We start from the raw sequence: 17,868 nt of genomic DNA on the forward strand, positions 1-17,868 counted from the left end.
GCAAGACTCCTACTCCAGACTCTATAGGGTACTCTCATTGTCAAGAGGAAAGTTAGTTAGTCATATGAGACTCTAGTGATCCTTCCCTGAGGGTCTTCCCAGCACCAGTGTTTAAAGACTGGACTCTGATGAAAGGAGCAAGTAGATGGCCACTTTCTTACACTTTGCAGATGAGCCAGTGCACATTCATGGCACGTCAGTGAACCTCTCTGCTATAAAGCCATTTGTCAACCTCAGCACTATTGACCTGTTGAGCCAGATCATTCTTTTCTGCATAGGGTGTTCAGTAGCATCCCTGGCCTCTATACACCAGATGTCAGTAGCACCCCTGACCCACTAGTGTCAATCAAAAATGCCTCTGAACACTGCAAAATGACCCCTGGAAGCAGGACCACCCTCAGTTTTAAAGATTTAGGAAGACAAGTATACTTCGGACTTTTGCTTCAAATGTTACGTGAATATTTTTGCTATGAAGATACTACACACATCACAAAATTAGGCACAGTGAGATACAAAAATACTGTCTGAATATTGGAAATGACTTCCAACAATCGATAAAGGGTGGTTTCAAAGCTTTCTATGTGAAAAATAAAATTTGCAATATATGCAAATATCGAATCACTATACTGCACACTTGAAACTAATGTTCGGGGAGCCTGGGTGGCTCAGGCAGCTAAGCGTCCAGCTTCAGCTTAGGTTATGATCTTGTGGTTCACGAGTTCGAGCCTCACATCCGGCTCTGTGCTGACAGCTCAGAGCCTGGAGCCTGCTTCGGATTCTTTGTCTCCCTCTCTCTCTCTGCCCCTCCCCTGCTCACTCTCTTCTCTCTCTCAAAAATAAATAAAACCTTCTCAAAATTAAAAGAAAAGAAATTAATGTTCTATGTCAGTTATACCTCGATTAAAAAAGTGGTGCTTTGGAAACGATTTAAATGATTATATTAGAATGTGATAACAGTGATTAGGAAATGCGTCAAGCAGAGGGCAACAGCACCAGATCAGTAATCTGTCAGTTATCAACAGGACTTGATGCTTGTCAGTGGTGGGAATGGAGGGAATTCAAAGCACCAGCTTTGTTTTTGAAACACAAACATTGTCAGAAAGGGCAGAACTCGGGATCTGCTATTTAGAAGCCCTTCAGAATTTAATATACCTATTGTTAGATTCTTTGGTAGGTTAGGAATCTAGAATCTTCCCTCTCCATATTTAGTTTGTATCTAGGGCATACTTCCTAGATTTACCTGCATGCAACTTCTCCATTTTATTGTAAAATTCCACTGCCTCTGGCCAACTTTTAGGATCTTTGTCTCTCTCAAGCAGCATTTGGATCCACACTGCCCAGGGGAACTGAGAGGCAGATATTGAAAGGCCAGCAGGAGTCAGACATTTGAAAGAGAAAAACACTGAGGAACTGTCCCCAGAAAGGAGGACTAAAGAAGACACTCCAGTTGAGATGAAACTGTGTCATCAAGAAATGTAATTTTATGCTTTGGGGAAGTAGAGATGTGTTTGTTCTTTCATTTATAAAAATATTTAGGAGGAATGGTTCCTGTTGGTTACCCATCATCTTTATTAAGTAATTATCCTTAACCTTCATCCATCATGATGAGTAGATATACTGCCAAATATAAGGTACTTTTTAAAACCACCAGCTCATCATATTGTAAAAGGTACTTTATTAATACGGAGAATGAATAACACAAAGAGTCGAATATTTGATTGAGGTTGTTAGCATTACAGGGTCCTTGTCTCTTTCCTCTGTTTTAAAAATAACTTTATAACCAATTTTGTAATCAAGCCTGGGTGGCTCAGTCAATTAAGCATCCGACTTTGGCTCAGGTCTTGATCTCACAGTTTGTGAGTTTGAGCCCCGTGATGAGCGAGCCCAATTCTGATCTTCTGAACCCTCTCTCCTGCCCCTCCCCCACTTGCGTGCATGCTCTGTCTCTCTCTCTCTCTCTCTCTCTCTCTCTCTCTCTCTGTCTCTCAAAAATAAATCATTAAAAATAAAATAAAATAAAATAAAATATACTGAGGACATTTATTTCCCTCAGTTATAAAAACAGTAGTAACTAGTATCTATATCAAGCTCACGATTTACAAAATGTTTTTACAACTATTTCTGTGATTTGCATAATAACCCTGTGATATAAAGGAACTGAGGTCCAGACTAGTTGATTTAAATAAAATTATTCTTAGAATTAAAACCATGCCATTAAGACAAGTAGACTCCCACCAGCCTTTGGTGTTTTCATGAAATATGTAGGAAACAGAGACCACATGGATCTTGTTTTGTGAACACTTGAAATTAACTGTCCAAGGAACTGACGTATTCAATAGTGTCAGAAACTTCTTTCTGAAGCATAAGATATTTGATGTGTGTAGATCAATTTGCACTGATGGGTGTTGTAATATATTAGAAAAAAAATTAGATTCATTGCCAAAGTGATAAAAAAAAAAAAAACTACCTCATTCAGTGATGACATATCCCAAGTATTTTATCATAAATTCTTGTTTGGAAATTTGTTGGAAAATTTCTTGTTGGAAATTTTCTTGTTGGAAAATTGTTGCCTAAAATATTGAGGAATTCTTGTTCAGTTGTGACAAGTGCAATACATTTCATCGGGGGCATGTTCTAAATCCTTGCCTCTTCTCAGTGTGCATTTGCACGTGTGTGTGCATGTGTGTGTGTGTGTGTGTGTGTGTGGCCAAGCAAACAGGACTAAAAGTGTTGTTTTTCATGGCCTGATGTCTACTCATATTTTTAAAATTTTTTTTTAATGTTTATTTATTTTTTTTGAGAGAGAGACAGAGACAGAATGGGAGTGGGTTAGGGGCAGAGAGAGAGGGAGACACAGAATCCGAAGCAGGCTCCAGGCTCTGAGCTGTCAGCACAGAGCCCGACACGGGGCTCAAACTCATGAGCTGTGGCCTACTCATATTTTTTTAGGTTTATGAAAATATAAGCTTAGAAGGTTATGATTAAGAGTATGGGGGGCGCCTGGGTGGCTTGGTCGGTTGAGCATCCGACTTCGGCTCAGGTCATGATCTCACGGTCCGTGAGTTCGAGCCCCGCGTCGGGCTCTGTGCTGACAGCTCAGAGCCTGGAGCCTGTTTCAGATTCTGTGTCTCCCTCTCTCTCTGACCCTCCCCCGTTCATGCTCTGTCTCTCTCTGTCTCAAAAATAAATAAACGTTTAAAAAAAAATTTAAAAAAAGAGTATGGATTTAGGGGCACCTGGGTGGCTCAGTTGATTAAGTGTCTGACTCTTGGTTTTGACTCAGATCATGATCTCACAGTTCCTGAGTTCGAGCCCCACATCAGGCTCTGCACTGACAGTGTGGAACCTGCTTGGGATTCTCTCTCTCTCCCTTTCTCTCTGCTCCTCCCCCACTCACACTGTATCTCTCTCTCTCTCTCTCTCAAAATAAATAAATCAACTTAAAAAAAAAAGAGTGTGGATTTAGAGCCATACTATTTAGTTTCTAATCCCAGCTCTTTTTTGGTCAAGTTAATTGACCTCTTTGTGAAATGTGGAGCTACTAACAGTGTCTACCTCATAGAGTTGTGGTGGCAACTGAGTGAACTATATTCTAAAGCATTTAGACCAATACCTAATGCACACTAAGCACACGGTATTAGCTATCCTTGTTACTGTCTTTATTGTTATTACCTAGTATCCATGGCACGCTTATTTAAACATCTCACCTGTGCAGTACATCCTTACAAGGAAATGGGATGAACATGGTAACACAGATAAGTCTCTTCGTTGGGTAACTTTCAGTTTGAATAAAGCATATTAAACAGAAGACGCTTCAGGGCACCTGGGTGGCTCAGTCAGTTAAACATCCTACTGTTGATGTTGGTTCAGGTTGTGAGATCGAGCCCTTGGGTCAGGCTCCTCACTGGGCATGGAGCCTGCTTTAGATTCTCTCTCTTTGTCTTTCTCCGTCTCTCTCTCTCTCTCTCTCTCTGTCTGTCTCAAAAACGAAAAGACATTTCACCTTCTTTCTTTCCTTTTCCTAAAGAAATGGTTGTTTCCTGAGAGAATGGTCTTCACAGCGGAATTGAGAGCAACAGCTGACTGACTTTCTCCACTGAGATTTTCCACTAAGGAACTTGATGTGGCAAAAGTAAAAGCAAAAAGGAACTCTGTTCGTTTCTTTGTATCTTGTATTCTATTTACGATGGAGATTTGGTGGAAGATACGATCTAAAATTAAGAGTTGGTGATTGAATCAGAATGTGCACTGAGGAAATGGCCCATAAGAATTCCTTAGGTGTTCCCCTTCCACTGTCGAAAATGGCACTGATGAACCCATGCCACTGGCTCTACTTGTTCCTGTGGGATAAGCTTTTCATCCATTTCCCCACTAAACCAAAGGCTAGGAAGTGATTCGAAGGCGGTTTGCTTGTTGCTCAAGTGTCATAGTAGGAAAACTATCACAAAAGATTCACAAAGCTGGTTACATTTTGGACATGAGAAAATGTTCAAGCATTCTCAGTGTCACATAGCACAATAGTTTTTCCATCCTCTCTTTCACTGCATTGTTTTGCTAAACATAGACACAGGATCAGCCCTCTTTTAGAAATGTTAGATGAGAGGCTGAGAAGGGATGTTGACCGAGGAATGGGAGTCCCTCCCCTTTTCAGAGAGTACTGTGACCAACCTAACCCAGATAACTCGTTTTTATGTCTTTTTCAATATTCTTTTCTTTCTTTTTTTTTTTTTTTTGAAGTTCTATATTTTAGTTTCTCTGCATGAGAATAGGTAGGAGTCATGATTTCATGTGCCCCTGTGTTAATATTTAAACTGACAACCATTGCAACTTCTCAGGATCAGAAATGGGGACATTTCTCTCAAATATGTCTAAGTCTAAAACTATACCCAAGCTGGTCATGATTTCGGGATTCACAGGCCTCCCCAGCAGGAAGTCTCTCCTATGTATGTAGCAGGGATCTCCATATTCCAATTTAAGGTTCTTTTTTCATTCTCGCTGCATCAAAAATGGAGAATCCTTTAATTTACAAATGATGACTTATGAGTTTCCCGACTCATGAGAACTTACATAGTCCCAGTTTTCAATTATTCTCTTTACTTGCTAAGTGGGACTATGCAGGATTTTGTGAAGTTTATAAAAAAGAGACATGGTCCCTACAGCTTACATGCCAAATGGTTTATTGTCAACCCTGTGTTCTGTGTTCAGTAGAATCAAGGATGTGAGATGACAATGTGAGTTAGATAATTTGGACAAGTTCCTATGCTTTTTATCCTCTTCTATTGTTGCTCTGAGGATTCTTTAGCAGTTCATGAATTGATCCACAAATATGTATGAAATGTTTACTATGTGCCACATTTGATACTAGGTACTTAGTGTGCAGTGTTAAAGTAGAGGTGGTCAGTGCTCTGAGAGAGCTTGTATATTCTACAATTCTAATGAGAGAGGTAGACATTACTGAATAGTCACTAATGTAAAATTCCTACAAGTCTCGAATAGAAATATTTTTTCTAAGACCCCATGAGTATGTGATTGTTTCTTTCTCCCTATTCACTCTTTTTCTTTAACTTTTATTTATTTCTGAGAGAGAGAGAACATGCAAGCAAGCATGAGGCGGGGGGCGGGGGGGAGTGGGCATAGAGACAAGGAGACAGAGGATCCTAAAAGGACCCTGTGCTGACAGCAGAGAGCCCAACACAGGGCCGAGAACATGGCCTGAGCTGAAGTTGGACACTTAACCTACTGAGCCACACAGGCACCCCTCCCTATTTGGTCATTTTTGTTGTTTATTTATTTATTTTGAGAGAGAGAGAGAGAGGCAGAGAGAGAATCCCAAGCAAGCTCCACGCTGTCAGCACAGAGCCCAGCATGGGGCTCCATCTCACGAACTGTGAGATCATGACAGAGCCAAGATCAAGAGTCACACACTTAACTGCCTGAGCCAGCCAGGCACCTCTCGCCCTATTCACTTTTAAGTGAGGCAAGCCCTATGCACAGTATTCATCAACAGAATTGTGGCTTGCTCTTGGCCTGCTCTCCGGAATGACAGTTTGCCAGCCGGTTGGTGTGCACAGCTTCAGTCCAGTTCCCAGTCAGCAGGCTTTCTACTGGAGCTCCTCGGCTCCAGTGAACTGGCATCTCCTTGTGCCCCCACTACTGTAAAGATGAGAAGCACACAAAACCACAGGACCCCGCAGGCCCTGCTCTCTAGAGCCCGTCTGGGTGTGTTCCTCCTAGAAGACACTACTGCCCGTGCTTCTGCCACTTCCCACCGAGTTGCTGTCCATGACTATGTTTCTGAATACATTCAGGAGAGTGAAGAAGGAGAGGAGAGAGTTTCAGATAAATTCAAAGAGCAGACCTCATCCAGTGGAGTGACTTTAGCCCTATTTCTGAGCAATCTAAAGCCTGAATCTGAGTCAGCGGCCAGATGGTAGGACAGAAAGGAATTCTTGCCCTAGGTTTTCTCCCCTGATCTCTGTTTTCTAAGGAGAAGCTTGAGTTTTTCATGAAGTAAAATTGTGTGTGTGTGTGTGTGTGTGTGTGTGTGTGAGAGAGAGAGCGAGAGAGAGAGCGAGCGAGACAGAGACAGACAGAGAGTAAACTCACTCCATGTCACTTATTGACAATGGAAATCCCTTGCTGATTCTCCCTTTGGGCTGACATTATGAGTTTCCATCTTTTTTCACAAGCCCCATGTATACTTTAGTAGACAATTGAGAGATGCTCCACCAGAGGCTGTCAGCTAGGTGCCATATTAAACTGTAAATTACACATTTATAACTGAATATAGAACAGTTGGCCTTCAATTTAAAAGCCCCACCTCTAAAGGTCACAGGATCTTTGTGGCTAAAAGGAATGTAGTCTTTCCCTCACCCACCAGCCCCTACTCACCCCGTTCCCAGCCTACTATCTGGGGCTAGGTTTCCTAATGAAGGGCACCTGTGTGAAAAGCAATAGCATCCTCCTTCATACCACGGAGTCTGGTTATGCATTTTCCCAGTTCTTTGTTTGGAAGGCCTAATGGTATCCTGGTATGAGTCCTGTTTTTCCAGCATGCCAATTATCTGTGGCTTTGGTGGTTCTCCTCATGCACATTTCCTGGTTATGTCACTGTTTTTCTACGTTCATGGTTGAGTGAAAGGGTAGAATACTGTAATGATTCCATAGTAGGGACCAGGTCCCAGAATTTGACCTCCATGTCCCAAATTACTAGTGATCAAAGACCCTAATTTGTCCATAGACAGACTGAGATCAGATGGACCCAGATAGAATCCTGAGGAAAAAAATAAGGACTTTTTAATACCTTCATTTTCCTCTTTCTTTATCCTTGGGCTTGCCTGATGGGTGTCATATTTACACCACAATGAAGAGGCCGGGGCACTTGGGTGGCTCAGTTGGTTAAGCATCCAACCCTTAGTTTCAGCTCAAGTCACGATCTCATGGTTCTGAGTTGGAGCCCCACGTTGGGCTCTGTGCTGACAGTGTGCAGCATGCTTGGAATTCTCTCTCTTCCTCTCTCTCTGCCCCTCCCCTACTCGCGCTGTCTGTGTCTCTCTCAAAATAAATAAATAAACTTTAAAAAACAAACAACAAAGAAGAGGCATGCTTAGGTTTCCTTAGCTGATCTATGGCATCCTGACAAGGACCACAGACATCATAATCAATCTCTTTGTCCTAATTTCAGGCCCTCCTATCCTCTTGGTCCTGTCGGCATTCTAATGCCTGTCATCCCTTAGGGATGTGGGAATTTACAACTGCTTACCCCACCCCACACCAGAACGTATGAGTCTTGTGAGGAGGCCCTTAGGCTCCACCAATTTGATCTTCTGCCGTTGCTAATGCAGGTACCCTCGTCTGATACCATGCTGGGTGTGAAGCTTCTCTAAAAGGCTTGCAGCTCCTGAGCTACACCCTGAGAGGGATAGGACACACTTCAAATGGATTTCCAGAAATCATTCTGGAGATTTCTGTTGCCCTGACCCTGGGTTTGTCAGCCAGCGTGAGGCAGGGAGCATGGGAGTGCCTCTTCACTCCTTCAGCCTCCTTGTGTGGCATCCTCAGCCACATCCCCCCCCCCCCCAACCCCCAAGGGTGGCTCTCAGTCTTCCCATCCAAGCCTTTTTGGAATTCCAAACAAAGCAACAACAATAACAAGTGTCTCAAGCACACAGCTCTGGCAAATCAAAAGCACTTTACTTTTAGGCTATTGTGTCAGCTTATAAATTCATTCATAAATGCGATCAGCTCCCCTGAAGCAAGGAACACTACTGGGAGCAGATTCATAAGATAAATAGAACCCACTAGGGAGGGTTATAGGAATGAAAAATGTATCTGTTAATATTTCAAAAATATGACCTCATTTAAAGAATTTTTTGACACCAAGGTAGGTTCTATAGACATTTTAAAAACATCCCCTTCAAATCATACGTTGCAATACAGAGACCATAAATGGTATTCCACCTGACCTGAGGACAAAAGGAGCTATTGTTAGCTTCTGAGGCTTGTAAAATACACACAAGTAGCTCAGGGTTAAGGGCAATGGCTGGAGTGTCTTACAAAAGCCCCGTGTGATAGGACATTGTCTGTGAATCGCTGCTTCAGGTTCTGCCGCCCTTTGTTGGCATGGCCTGTGACATTCAGGTGGCCTGTGACAGTGCCCTTCTGAAGCTAGATCAAATGCACCAGAATGAAATGTTTGGAAAGCAGATGCTTGTTAAGCCATTAGGAGAAGCAGAGATGATGCCTAAGGAGGCAAAGAAGAGGGAAAGCAACTTTCTGCAAAATATCACAGGACGATAAATAGGAGAGCTGCCCATCACAGAATCACCATGGACCACAGAGCTGGCATTTCAGACATCCATCCTAGGAGCCTAGAAATCCTGTCTCAGAAAGAACAAACCCGCCCTAATTGGAAGCACTTCTGACAAATAAAATGCCAGAGGAAAGTGCTGTCACTTGTCCTTTTTCAAATCATAAATTACCCTGGTTTCCTGGAAAAGTATGCCCAGACAGACTTATTGCCCCTTGAAAAAGCCAGAGACCTGGTCTTTAAGAATCTTGCTTAAAGGTGTAAAAAAAAAAAAAAAAAAAAATCTCTAACCATTCAGACTTCCTGAACCTGGGGGGAAAATTGCCACGAATGATCAATGATTGCCTACTCTCAGAGGTCAGACCCTCTGAGAGTGAGCTGGCTGAAGCTATTAAAAGAGCCAGTTCTCATTGTGATAAAGCACATCCTGGCAAAGCCACAAAAAAGAAAATTATAGCAATCAATACAGATCAAAATGAAAACCGGATGAAGGTTTCAGCCAAACTTGTCTTCACTTCTGCTATAATGGATCAACTTTTCAGTGCTGATGTCAGCACAATTTGCAGATGGAGGACATTGAATATGGGAGTCAAAGCTGGGTAGAAATTTAACTGAAACTGTAGCAGATCCTTGACATTTACAAGGGTTAATGCTGACTCTCACACTTGCCAACTTCTCCCATAATTGAGCTGCATTTGGGAAGTCTTTATCCTTTCAAGTAACTTGTATGTACCTCGGCTCTGCACAGCCCCCTTTGGTATTTTTAACAGACAATAGTCCACTGATAATCTATAGCTGTACTGTGTAGGCTTTGAAAGAGTTCACAGTGAAGCTTCCTATCAAGAATTCTGCTCTACCATGTTCAATCTTATTGGGACTAATCCCGTGGAATTTGCCAGAGGACAGATAAAATCCAGGAAATACAGCCTACCCACAGGATTCTCAGCCAAACAGCAAAGTCAGTGTGGCAGAAAGAATAATGCCCTCCTCTCCCAAAATGTCCATATCCTGATCCCTGGAAACTGTGGATTTGTTACCTTATATGACAAACAGCAATTTACAGGTGTGATTAAACTCAGGCTTTTGAGTTGAGGAGATTATCCTGGGTTGGACAGGTGGACCCAATGTAATCAAAAGTCCTTATAAGAGGGAGGCAGGCAGGAGGGGTGCCTGGGTGGTTCAGTCAGTTAAGCGTCCTGTTTTTGGTTTCAGCTCAGGTCGTGATCTCACAGTTCGTGGGTTTGAGCCTCACGCTGGGCTTTGTGCCTACAGCACGGAGCCCGCTTGGAAATCTCTCCCTCCCTCTCTCTCTCTCTCACTCACTATCTCTCTCTCTCAAGATAAATAACTTTAAAAAAAGGCGGGGGGTGGGGGAGGCAGGAAACTCTGAGTCAAAGAAAATGTGACAATGGAAGCAGAGGTCATAGTGACATAATTGCTAGAAGGGGGTCACAGATAAGGAATGTAAAACAGCTTAGAATCTGGAAAAGGCAAGAAATGAATTCTACCCTCAAGCTTCCAGAAGGAACACAATCCTGCTAACCTGTTGATTTCACCCAGGGAAACCTACCTCTAGAACTCTAAGAAGATACACTTGTGTTGTTTTAAGCTACTCTGTTTGTGGTAACTTTTTACAGCAGCTGTATGAAACTGATACAGTCACCAGCATTTTGCTATAACACTCTCCCTTTCTTATTTTCTCTGCCCAACTGTCAAATGAAACATCCAATTCAATCGAGGTTTCTGGAATGACCTTTTTTATCTTTAAGGATAACTCCCTAACAACCTCATTCACTTCAGCCGCCATGATGTCATAAATACCCCTCCTCAGAGTATTTGCGTTTCCAAACATGAGCAGGCAGAATATATTTTCTACGGGGGGGGAAAAAAAAAAAACTGATGTTGAGTAGCTACTGACGCCAAAGGGAGTATTTTGTACCTATCCTATTTAATCTTGCCCCCCAAGAGGTATCCCTCCCCCTGACCATTTTGTGACTGAGGGTACCAAGGTTCAGAGAAGGCAAATAACTTCTGTGAATGTCAGCAACGCTGGGGCTGGATGGAGCCCAAATCTGTATGATTCCCCAAATCCAGTCCTTCCCATTAGAACATGCTGCTTCTGGTTTATACAAAATGGTAAAATGCTAACCGCAGAATATCTGCATCAATTTGAATGGAATGATTTGGGAAGCAGGCACCGCTCCCTGCAAAGATAAAGGTTGGGGAGACAATTTGGCGAGATCATTTTTGGTAGGTTCTGATGGACTCTCACTGCTATGTTTTCCTCTCAGGGACAAAACCAACCGACCGTGCACCTCACCATTGCTAATCGTTTCAAATCTCCTTGTAGGGGTATTTGCCTTCGGACTTTTTGCTACTGACATTTTTGTAAACGCCGGACAGGTGGTCACGGGGCACCTAACCCCGTACTTCCTGACAGTGTGCAAGCCGAACTACACCAGTACAGACTGCCGAGCACACCACCAGTTCATAAACAATGGCAACATTTGTACCGGGGACATGGAAGTGATAGAAAAGGCTCGGAGGTCCTTTCCCTCCAAACATGCCGCTCTGAGCATTTATTCCGCCTTATATGCCACGGTGAGTAGCCCAGTCTTGCCGGCACTCCCAAGATGAGTTGTCGGCTGGGATACATGTCTCTCTGCCCTCCTCACCTTCATTTTTTTTTGTCACAGTCACTTAGAGTGATTTTTAAAGTCCTGTTACAACATGTTTCTCCTGCATAGCACCATACCGTTGCCTCCCCCCCCCCCCCCCGCCCCAACACCCCAGGGTAACATACCGAGCTGCCAGAGGATATTGATTTGGGAATGTGGATAATCTCTTAGTCAAATCTTCCCATTTTACAGATGCAGAAACTGAGCCCCAGAGAAATAGGTGAGAACCCACAGTTAGACCTGGGACCCAGGCTCCTGGCACCCTGTCGGGGATCCTCCCACTGCTCACAACAGCACTCTTTGCCAAAGTTTCACTGGTTCCAGGACAGCATACGTTTCTCACACCTGCCTGCAAGTTTGCAGGTGTGGGCGTTAATGTGAATGGCTGCGTGGGTAGTGCAACAGACCCGGGATAAAAACACAGCTTTCCTCTGCAACTCCCGACACTCTTCTTCACCGTTTACCCAGAGCAGAAGGGTGATCCTACCAGATCCCCAACACCCGAAAGTTCACTTGTCCCTGCTCCCCAAATCCTACAGGCTTTGACTGCCCCCACTTGGGGTACAGTGTTCTCTCTACATTGTTTGCTTTCGTCACAGAGAAAACCTAAAGTGGGTCCCACATCTTAAAATACAGGAAGAAACCATGCTGTCCCTTTTACTTTCCTACTCTTTAATTGCATCCATTTTGGAAATGACTTCATCTCCCCTTTCTCTGGCCTATGCTTCCTTAGAAACAAGAGCACAGAAGTAGAGGGATCAGCTCAAAGGCAGATATCCTATGCATTTCCCTGGGGAAGAACAACTATTGGTCAAAAACACATCTTTTCCTTACTTGAACTTTATGTTCCAGGTAGGACTAGTCTAGTGAGTCTCAACGGAAGGGAAGGAGAAGGCAAAGGAAAGACCCCTTTGAAATAATCCATTCTTCCCAGAGGTTCTGAGCAAGACTCGTCCCCACCCCCCAGGAGAGCATGTTCCCACCCCCTCAAGTGAGGGTAACTGCACTCTCTGCTGAGAGTCTGCCTCCAGTTGAAGGGCGTCCCTGCCAGCACCTGGATGCCTACCTACATTCACGGTGGAAAGAAGGGGACTGACTACACGTCTGGTCTACTCAGTACAGCGTCAAGTAAACTGCTCAATATTCTCCTTAAAACGATGGCTCCTTGGCATCACATTCACAAGATCACATCTATAGGATGAATTTGTCAACCACCAATTACCCAAAATTAGTCTTCCTAGTTATTCCTTTTAAATCTGCTCTTTAATGAATAGGAGAGAAAAAATGACTTCAGCTGCCCCATGTTAGGAAACATGCACATAGATAATATAGAAGCCTCAAACAGATCAATCAAACCTTGCTTTATGATAGGTAGGTAGATAGATAGATAGATAGATAGGCAGGCCGACCATGTATTCTTTAAACAAAGAAAATCCTCTCAGGCATTTGGCATGTTCTCCAACTTTCAAAATCTCCATTTGTTCTAAATTATCTACAGCCTAAGTTCTATGAAGCAATGTACTCTTGAACCCTTTTCCTACCCATATTTATCGAACTCAAGCCACTGAGGTGTGAAATTTGTAGAACACCGTTATAAAAATAAATCTGTCATAATAATCTATTGTCTCATCAAATGAGTTACAAATTTCTTTTGAGAAAAAAGAAGTCTGCTTAGAATAGCAGATGTTTTCAAGGATTCAGATATAATCCAATTCAAATCATGCCCCACAGACTATAATCAGATAAACCGTGATACAAGACTCCAATTGTGTGAACATTTTTTGAGCCCCTGTTATGTGTGAAGTGCTTTCAGAAATTACTCAAGAAAGATCTCCTAAGGACTAGTTAATACCATGAAGAATACTAACCCTAAGCCCCTGTTCTTATAGTTTGTAATCTTATAGGAAAGATTGATAAAGGGTATAATTAAAAAATAACAAAAAGATAAAATAGTAGAGTTAAATATATCTAGTGTAGATGTTAAGTAACATTTCCTATACAGCCCCAGAATGGTGTAATGTGCTCTAATTTGTGTAACTGATCAAACCATACTTTCGTAGGTCATCTATTACATGTGATAGAGAATTCCATCTTCTGTATTCACACCACTGTTGAAACCTCATTCTACAAAAGTAAAAGTTTCCATTGTAACATTGTAAAATGCATCCACTGAACCTGTATGTGCTCAGGCCATACAAACACACTGTAGACTGTAGGTATTAGCATACTATTTCTCAGAGTTGCAAATTCATTTATCGGTTCTAAAGAAATGATGGGATGGATCAGTAATGCCCTCTAGTGGTTTCTTATAACCATTGCACAGGTGATCGAACCGTGTTTACTTCTTTGAAAGAGGCTCTAGGCCACCAGACACACATTTGATAACTGAGCTGATGAAACTTTAAGAGTGTTGCCAAGCCCCTCACAATAGATAAGAACAGCCCACACCTCAGGTGCCATAAATTACATCATCCTTTCCTCAGGTCAGGAACTCCTTTCCCAACCTTTTGGATGTCGGGGAACCCATAGAAAAGTTCGATATTTTAAAACACAGAGTTCAATAATTTCAAACACGACTAGAGTAGGGGCACCTGGGTGGCTCAGTAGGTTAAGCCTCCAACTTCGGCTCAGGTCATGATCTTGCAGTTCATGAGTTCCAGCCTCACTCAGACTCACTCGTGCTGTCAGCGCAGTGCCCACTTCAGATCCTCTGTCCCCTTCTCTCTGCCCCTCCCGGCTCGCACTGTCTCTCTCAGAAAGAAATAAAACATTTTTTAAAAATTTAAACACCAGGGTAAATGAATGCAGAGAGCCGATCACAGCTGTTCCAAGGAACGTGAGAATTTAGCACAACTGAAACCTGTTTGTGACACACCCATCTGGAAGTTCTAATGCAGCCAATCAACTAACCAGTCAATGCTTTTGTGTTTGTTGCTCACAAGTGTGAAGAATCAGCTAGAACTCTGGGAGACACCAAAAGTAAAATGTATTAGCCACTCGCCTACCTGGCCTTCTCTTTCATAAAATTCATTCTCACAGAAGTTCTTTGGTATCTGAGATTCTATGTGGGTTTCCTTATACTCCAAGTGATTCTTTAATTTGTTGCATAAAACTTGCACACTCTGATGTTCATTATGCGGTCACTCTGCATCGCTATTTCTGTTTACGGGCCCACTAGAACACAAAACATGATTAGGAGACAGCCATCCATTGTTCTTGCTGCACTGGTTTCCTACCCAAATTCTTTCCTACCTGACTTAGTGGAATTGTTCAACTAGTCAGTGTGGCCACTTGGGCGCGGCCCCTGTTGCATGTGCTGGTGCATGTCTGTGCATGTATGTGTTTGCACCGCACAAGGAGGCTGCCTGTCACTTGCTGGTCTCTGTCCTGTTCCAGATGTACATCACAAGCACAATCAAGACAAAGAGCAGTCGGCTGGCTAAACCAGTGCTGTGCCTCGGGACCCTCTGCACAGCCTTCCTGACAGGCCTTAATCGGGTCTCTGAGTATCGGAACCACTGCTCCGACGTGATTGCGGGCTTCATCCTGGGCACTGCTGTAGCCCTGTTTCTGGTAGGTTAGCTTCCCTCTTTCTACCTTTTTCCCTCTTGTGCCCTCTGCAAGGCTGTCAGGTTAGCCAGACTTCACAGTGTAAGTCCGTGTTCCTCCTGCCCCAGCCTTGTGAGTTGCAACTCTCTTCCAAGTATTATGCATCCTTTTGCTACAAAAATGACTTCTAAAGCACCCTTTCTTTCAGAAATCTGACTGCATGTTCCCCCAAGGGGTCAGAAAGACGAATGCCTGTGGAGGACGGCTTGCTCTGCTTCCTTCAACACTGGGCTGTGGACTGGGGTCCAGCAGACTAGTAATTTGGTGTACCTTCAAAGCAGTGTTCTTTATTTTATTTTTATTTTTATTTATTTATTTTTTTTTCTTTATTTTATTTTTAAAGCCATGTTCTTTAAATATCTGTTCAGAATGTATTGAGAGCAGAAACTAAGGAGGGAAGAACAGAAAACAAAGAGCCTGGGTGGAAGCAGACAGCCCCTTCTCCTGCATCCTCAGAAACTCTGCTCTGGCCCAGACTTGCATATCCCACTCTGCAGTATGAAAACCCTTCTCTAGCCACTCCCAGGCTTTTTAGAAGGCTTCTGCTCTCACCTACACTTGGCTCTCAGACAGCTTATTTCCACTATAAGTGGCTTCTCAACCACATATAATAATCTTTCTGGAGAAGAGTTTTGGCTGATATAGTTTTCTCCGTATCTTTACTTTTCTGATGATTTTAGTTCCTCAAATAGCTGGGGGCCTCACCACCTGCTCACCTAGGAAATCTCTTAATCTTAGTTGGACTGGAAGAGAAGAGGCTAATTTTTACTTTTGTCTTTTTACAGTTTTCTTGAACTATAATAGGCAGATAATAGATGCCACATGAAGTGTACAATTTGATAAATTTTGACATACATATATCTTTCTCTCCCTCATCCATTCCCCTCATTCCCAAGAAACCACTGATCTCTCCAACACTCTATATTAGTTTGCCTTTTCTAGGATTTCATATGAATGGAACTATATAGTGTATATTCATTTTCTTGGCCGTCTTTCACCTGACATGATTATTTTAAGATCCATCCATTGTAGCATGTATCAATAATTCATTTATCTTTCTTGCTGTGTAGTATTTTATCACAAGGGCATACCACAGAGGTACAATTTGTAAATACTCTTCAGGGATTTAAAGTATACCTGGAAGGATTTACAGTAAATCACTGGGCCTGGAGAGTCCTATATTGTGCATGAAATGAATCCCCTAATAATATTCAGCAAGCTTCCCCTAAAAGACAATAGCCATCACTGTCCGGATGTCCCTCCTCCCATTCTGCCTATCCTGGTCCAAAGCACCCATAGAGACTGGCATTATACATAGATGATTCTTCCTTGTCCTAGCCTTCCTCCTTGCCCTTCCCAACACACTAAATACACCTATGCCTCTCCTAACTTCTAACTCAGAGTTTCCAACATTTTTACCTGCTGAGATACAGGAAATGCTCCCAGTTGCTCAAAACACTGATCTCCCCATGGAGATGGGGAAGCTCCATTTTAATTCAAAATTATTTTAAATGGATCCAGGCTTTCTTTCTAAAGTTAAAGATGAAGGACTTCAATGCAAATTGTCTGTGTGAAGCTGCAGGAAAAGCGGTGCTGAATGATCCTGAGATGTTGATCTCTCATAGGAGATATTTCCCAATGATTGCGATTGCTTTTAAAAGAGTTTGGAAAGGGCACGGGTGACCTCAAGAGAAAAGAGGGTTTTCAAAGACAGATCAATAGTCCATCAGTGAAAGCTTAGGCTCAAAAGCCAAAAAATTTTGCTGTCCTTCAGTCCCGGGGCCAACATCCCCAGCTAGAGACAAAGAACAGTACAGACTGTCCCGAGGTATTTCATGAGGTCTTTATGGGATGAAATCTGTGAAATCCTTTGCATTTTCTAAGGCCACATGTACAAATTCTGCCTTACTATTAAACTTCCTTTCTCTCACTAACTTGCAGCCCTGTTTCCTACCGCTTAGTTATTTGCTCTGTTGTTGCCTTCCCAGTTGATGGCAAATGTCCAATTTTGTTTTCCACAAATGGTCTTTATGTAAGACCCAGAACTGTTGCTGAATTACCCTGGCAGAGACAGACCCCATGCTCTTCCTGTTGTCTGCATGTGCACATGTACACACCTCACATGCACACACACTGAGCTTGGAAATGGGAGGGGAAAGACGTCTTCGAAGAGACTGGAAGCCTCCCAAAGTGGAGACTTGGACAGGAAGACAGGAAGAGAAGAGTCTGAGACCAGGAGCATACTTTAGAGCACATATGCATTATTGTGAAGATTAAAGCAGCTGGGGCAGGGGTTGGTGATTAGTTGAGCAATTACTACGTGCCCTAATCTGTATATACACCAAATCATGTGCTCCTAGGACAACCCTAACACTATTCTTATCCTCATTTTACAGATGAAGAAAACGGGGCTCAAAGATAAATAACTTACTCAATGGCCACCCAGCCAATAAGCTATAAATCTGACCTGGGTCTTTCCAACTTCAGAGTTCCTATGTTTCCCAGTTCCCCCATTTCCTGAATCGAGGGGGTTTAAGCAGAGCTGGAGAGTGAGGTGGAAGAAAGCCAAATAGAGAATATTTATATAAATGTTCTGCAGGGTTTGAAGAGTGACAGGAAAGATTCAAAGATACTAGGTTATAGAAACAATGATGCAGAACAATGAAGACAGTGGAAAAAGACAGATAAACTCTACGAGGGCAAAAGAAGCAGAGAAGATGGTAAAAACAGACTGTTATGAAGGAGGGTCTCAGTAAGAAATAAAAGTGAGCA

At 42.8% G+C, this 17,868-nt stretch overlaps 1 protein-coding gene across 5 annotated transcripts in view; it reads left to right on the forward strand.

Moving 5' to 3' along the window:
- PLPPR1 (phospholipid phosphatase related 1) overlaps positions 1-17,868 on the forward strand; it is a 319,601-nt gene that overhangs the window by 294,610 nt on the left and 7,123 nt on the right. For all 5 annotated transcript variants that reach the window (XM_019454332.2, XM_019454331.2, XM_019454329.2 and 2 more), the window contains 2 exons: positions 11,160-11,410; positions 14,884-15,060. In XM_019454332.2, the coding sequence (XP_019309877.1) occupies positions 11,160-11,410; positions 14,884-15,060 (428 nt within the window). The remainder of the gene's footprint in view (positions 1-11,159; positions 11,411-14,883; positions 15,061-17,868) is intronic.

Source organism: Panthera pardus, unplaced genomic scaffold (genome assembly GCF_024362965.1).
Source record: "Panthera pardus isolate Hobbes unplaced genomic scaffold, ASM2436296v1 HiC_scaffold_20, whole genome shotgun sequence".
NCBI classification, from domain to species: domain Eukaryota; kingdom Metazoa; phylum Chordata; class Mammalia; order Carnivora; family Felidae; genus Panthera; species Panthera pardus.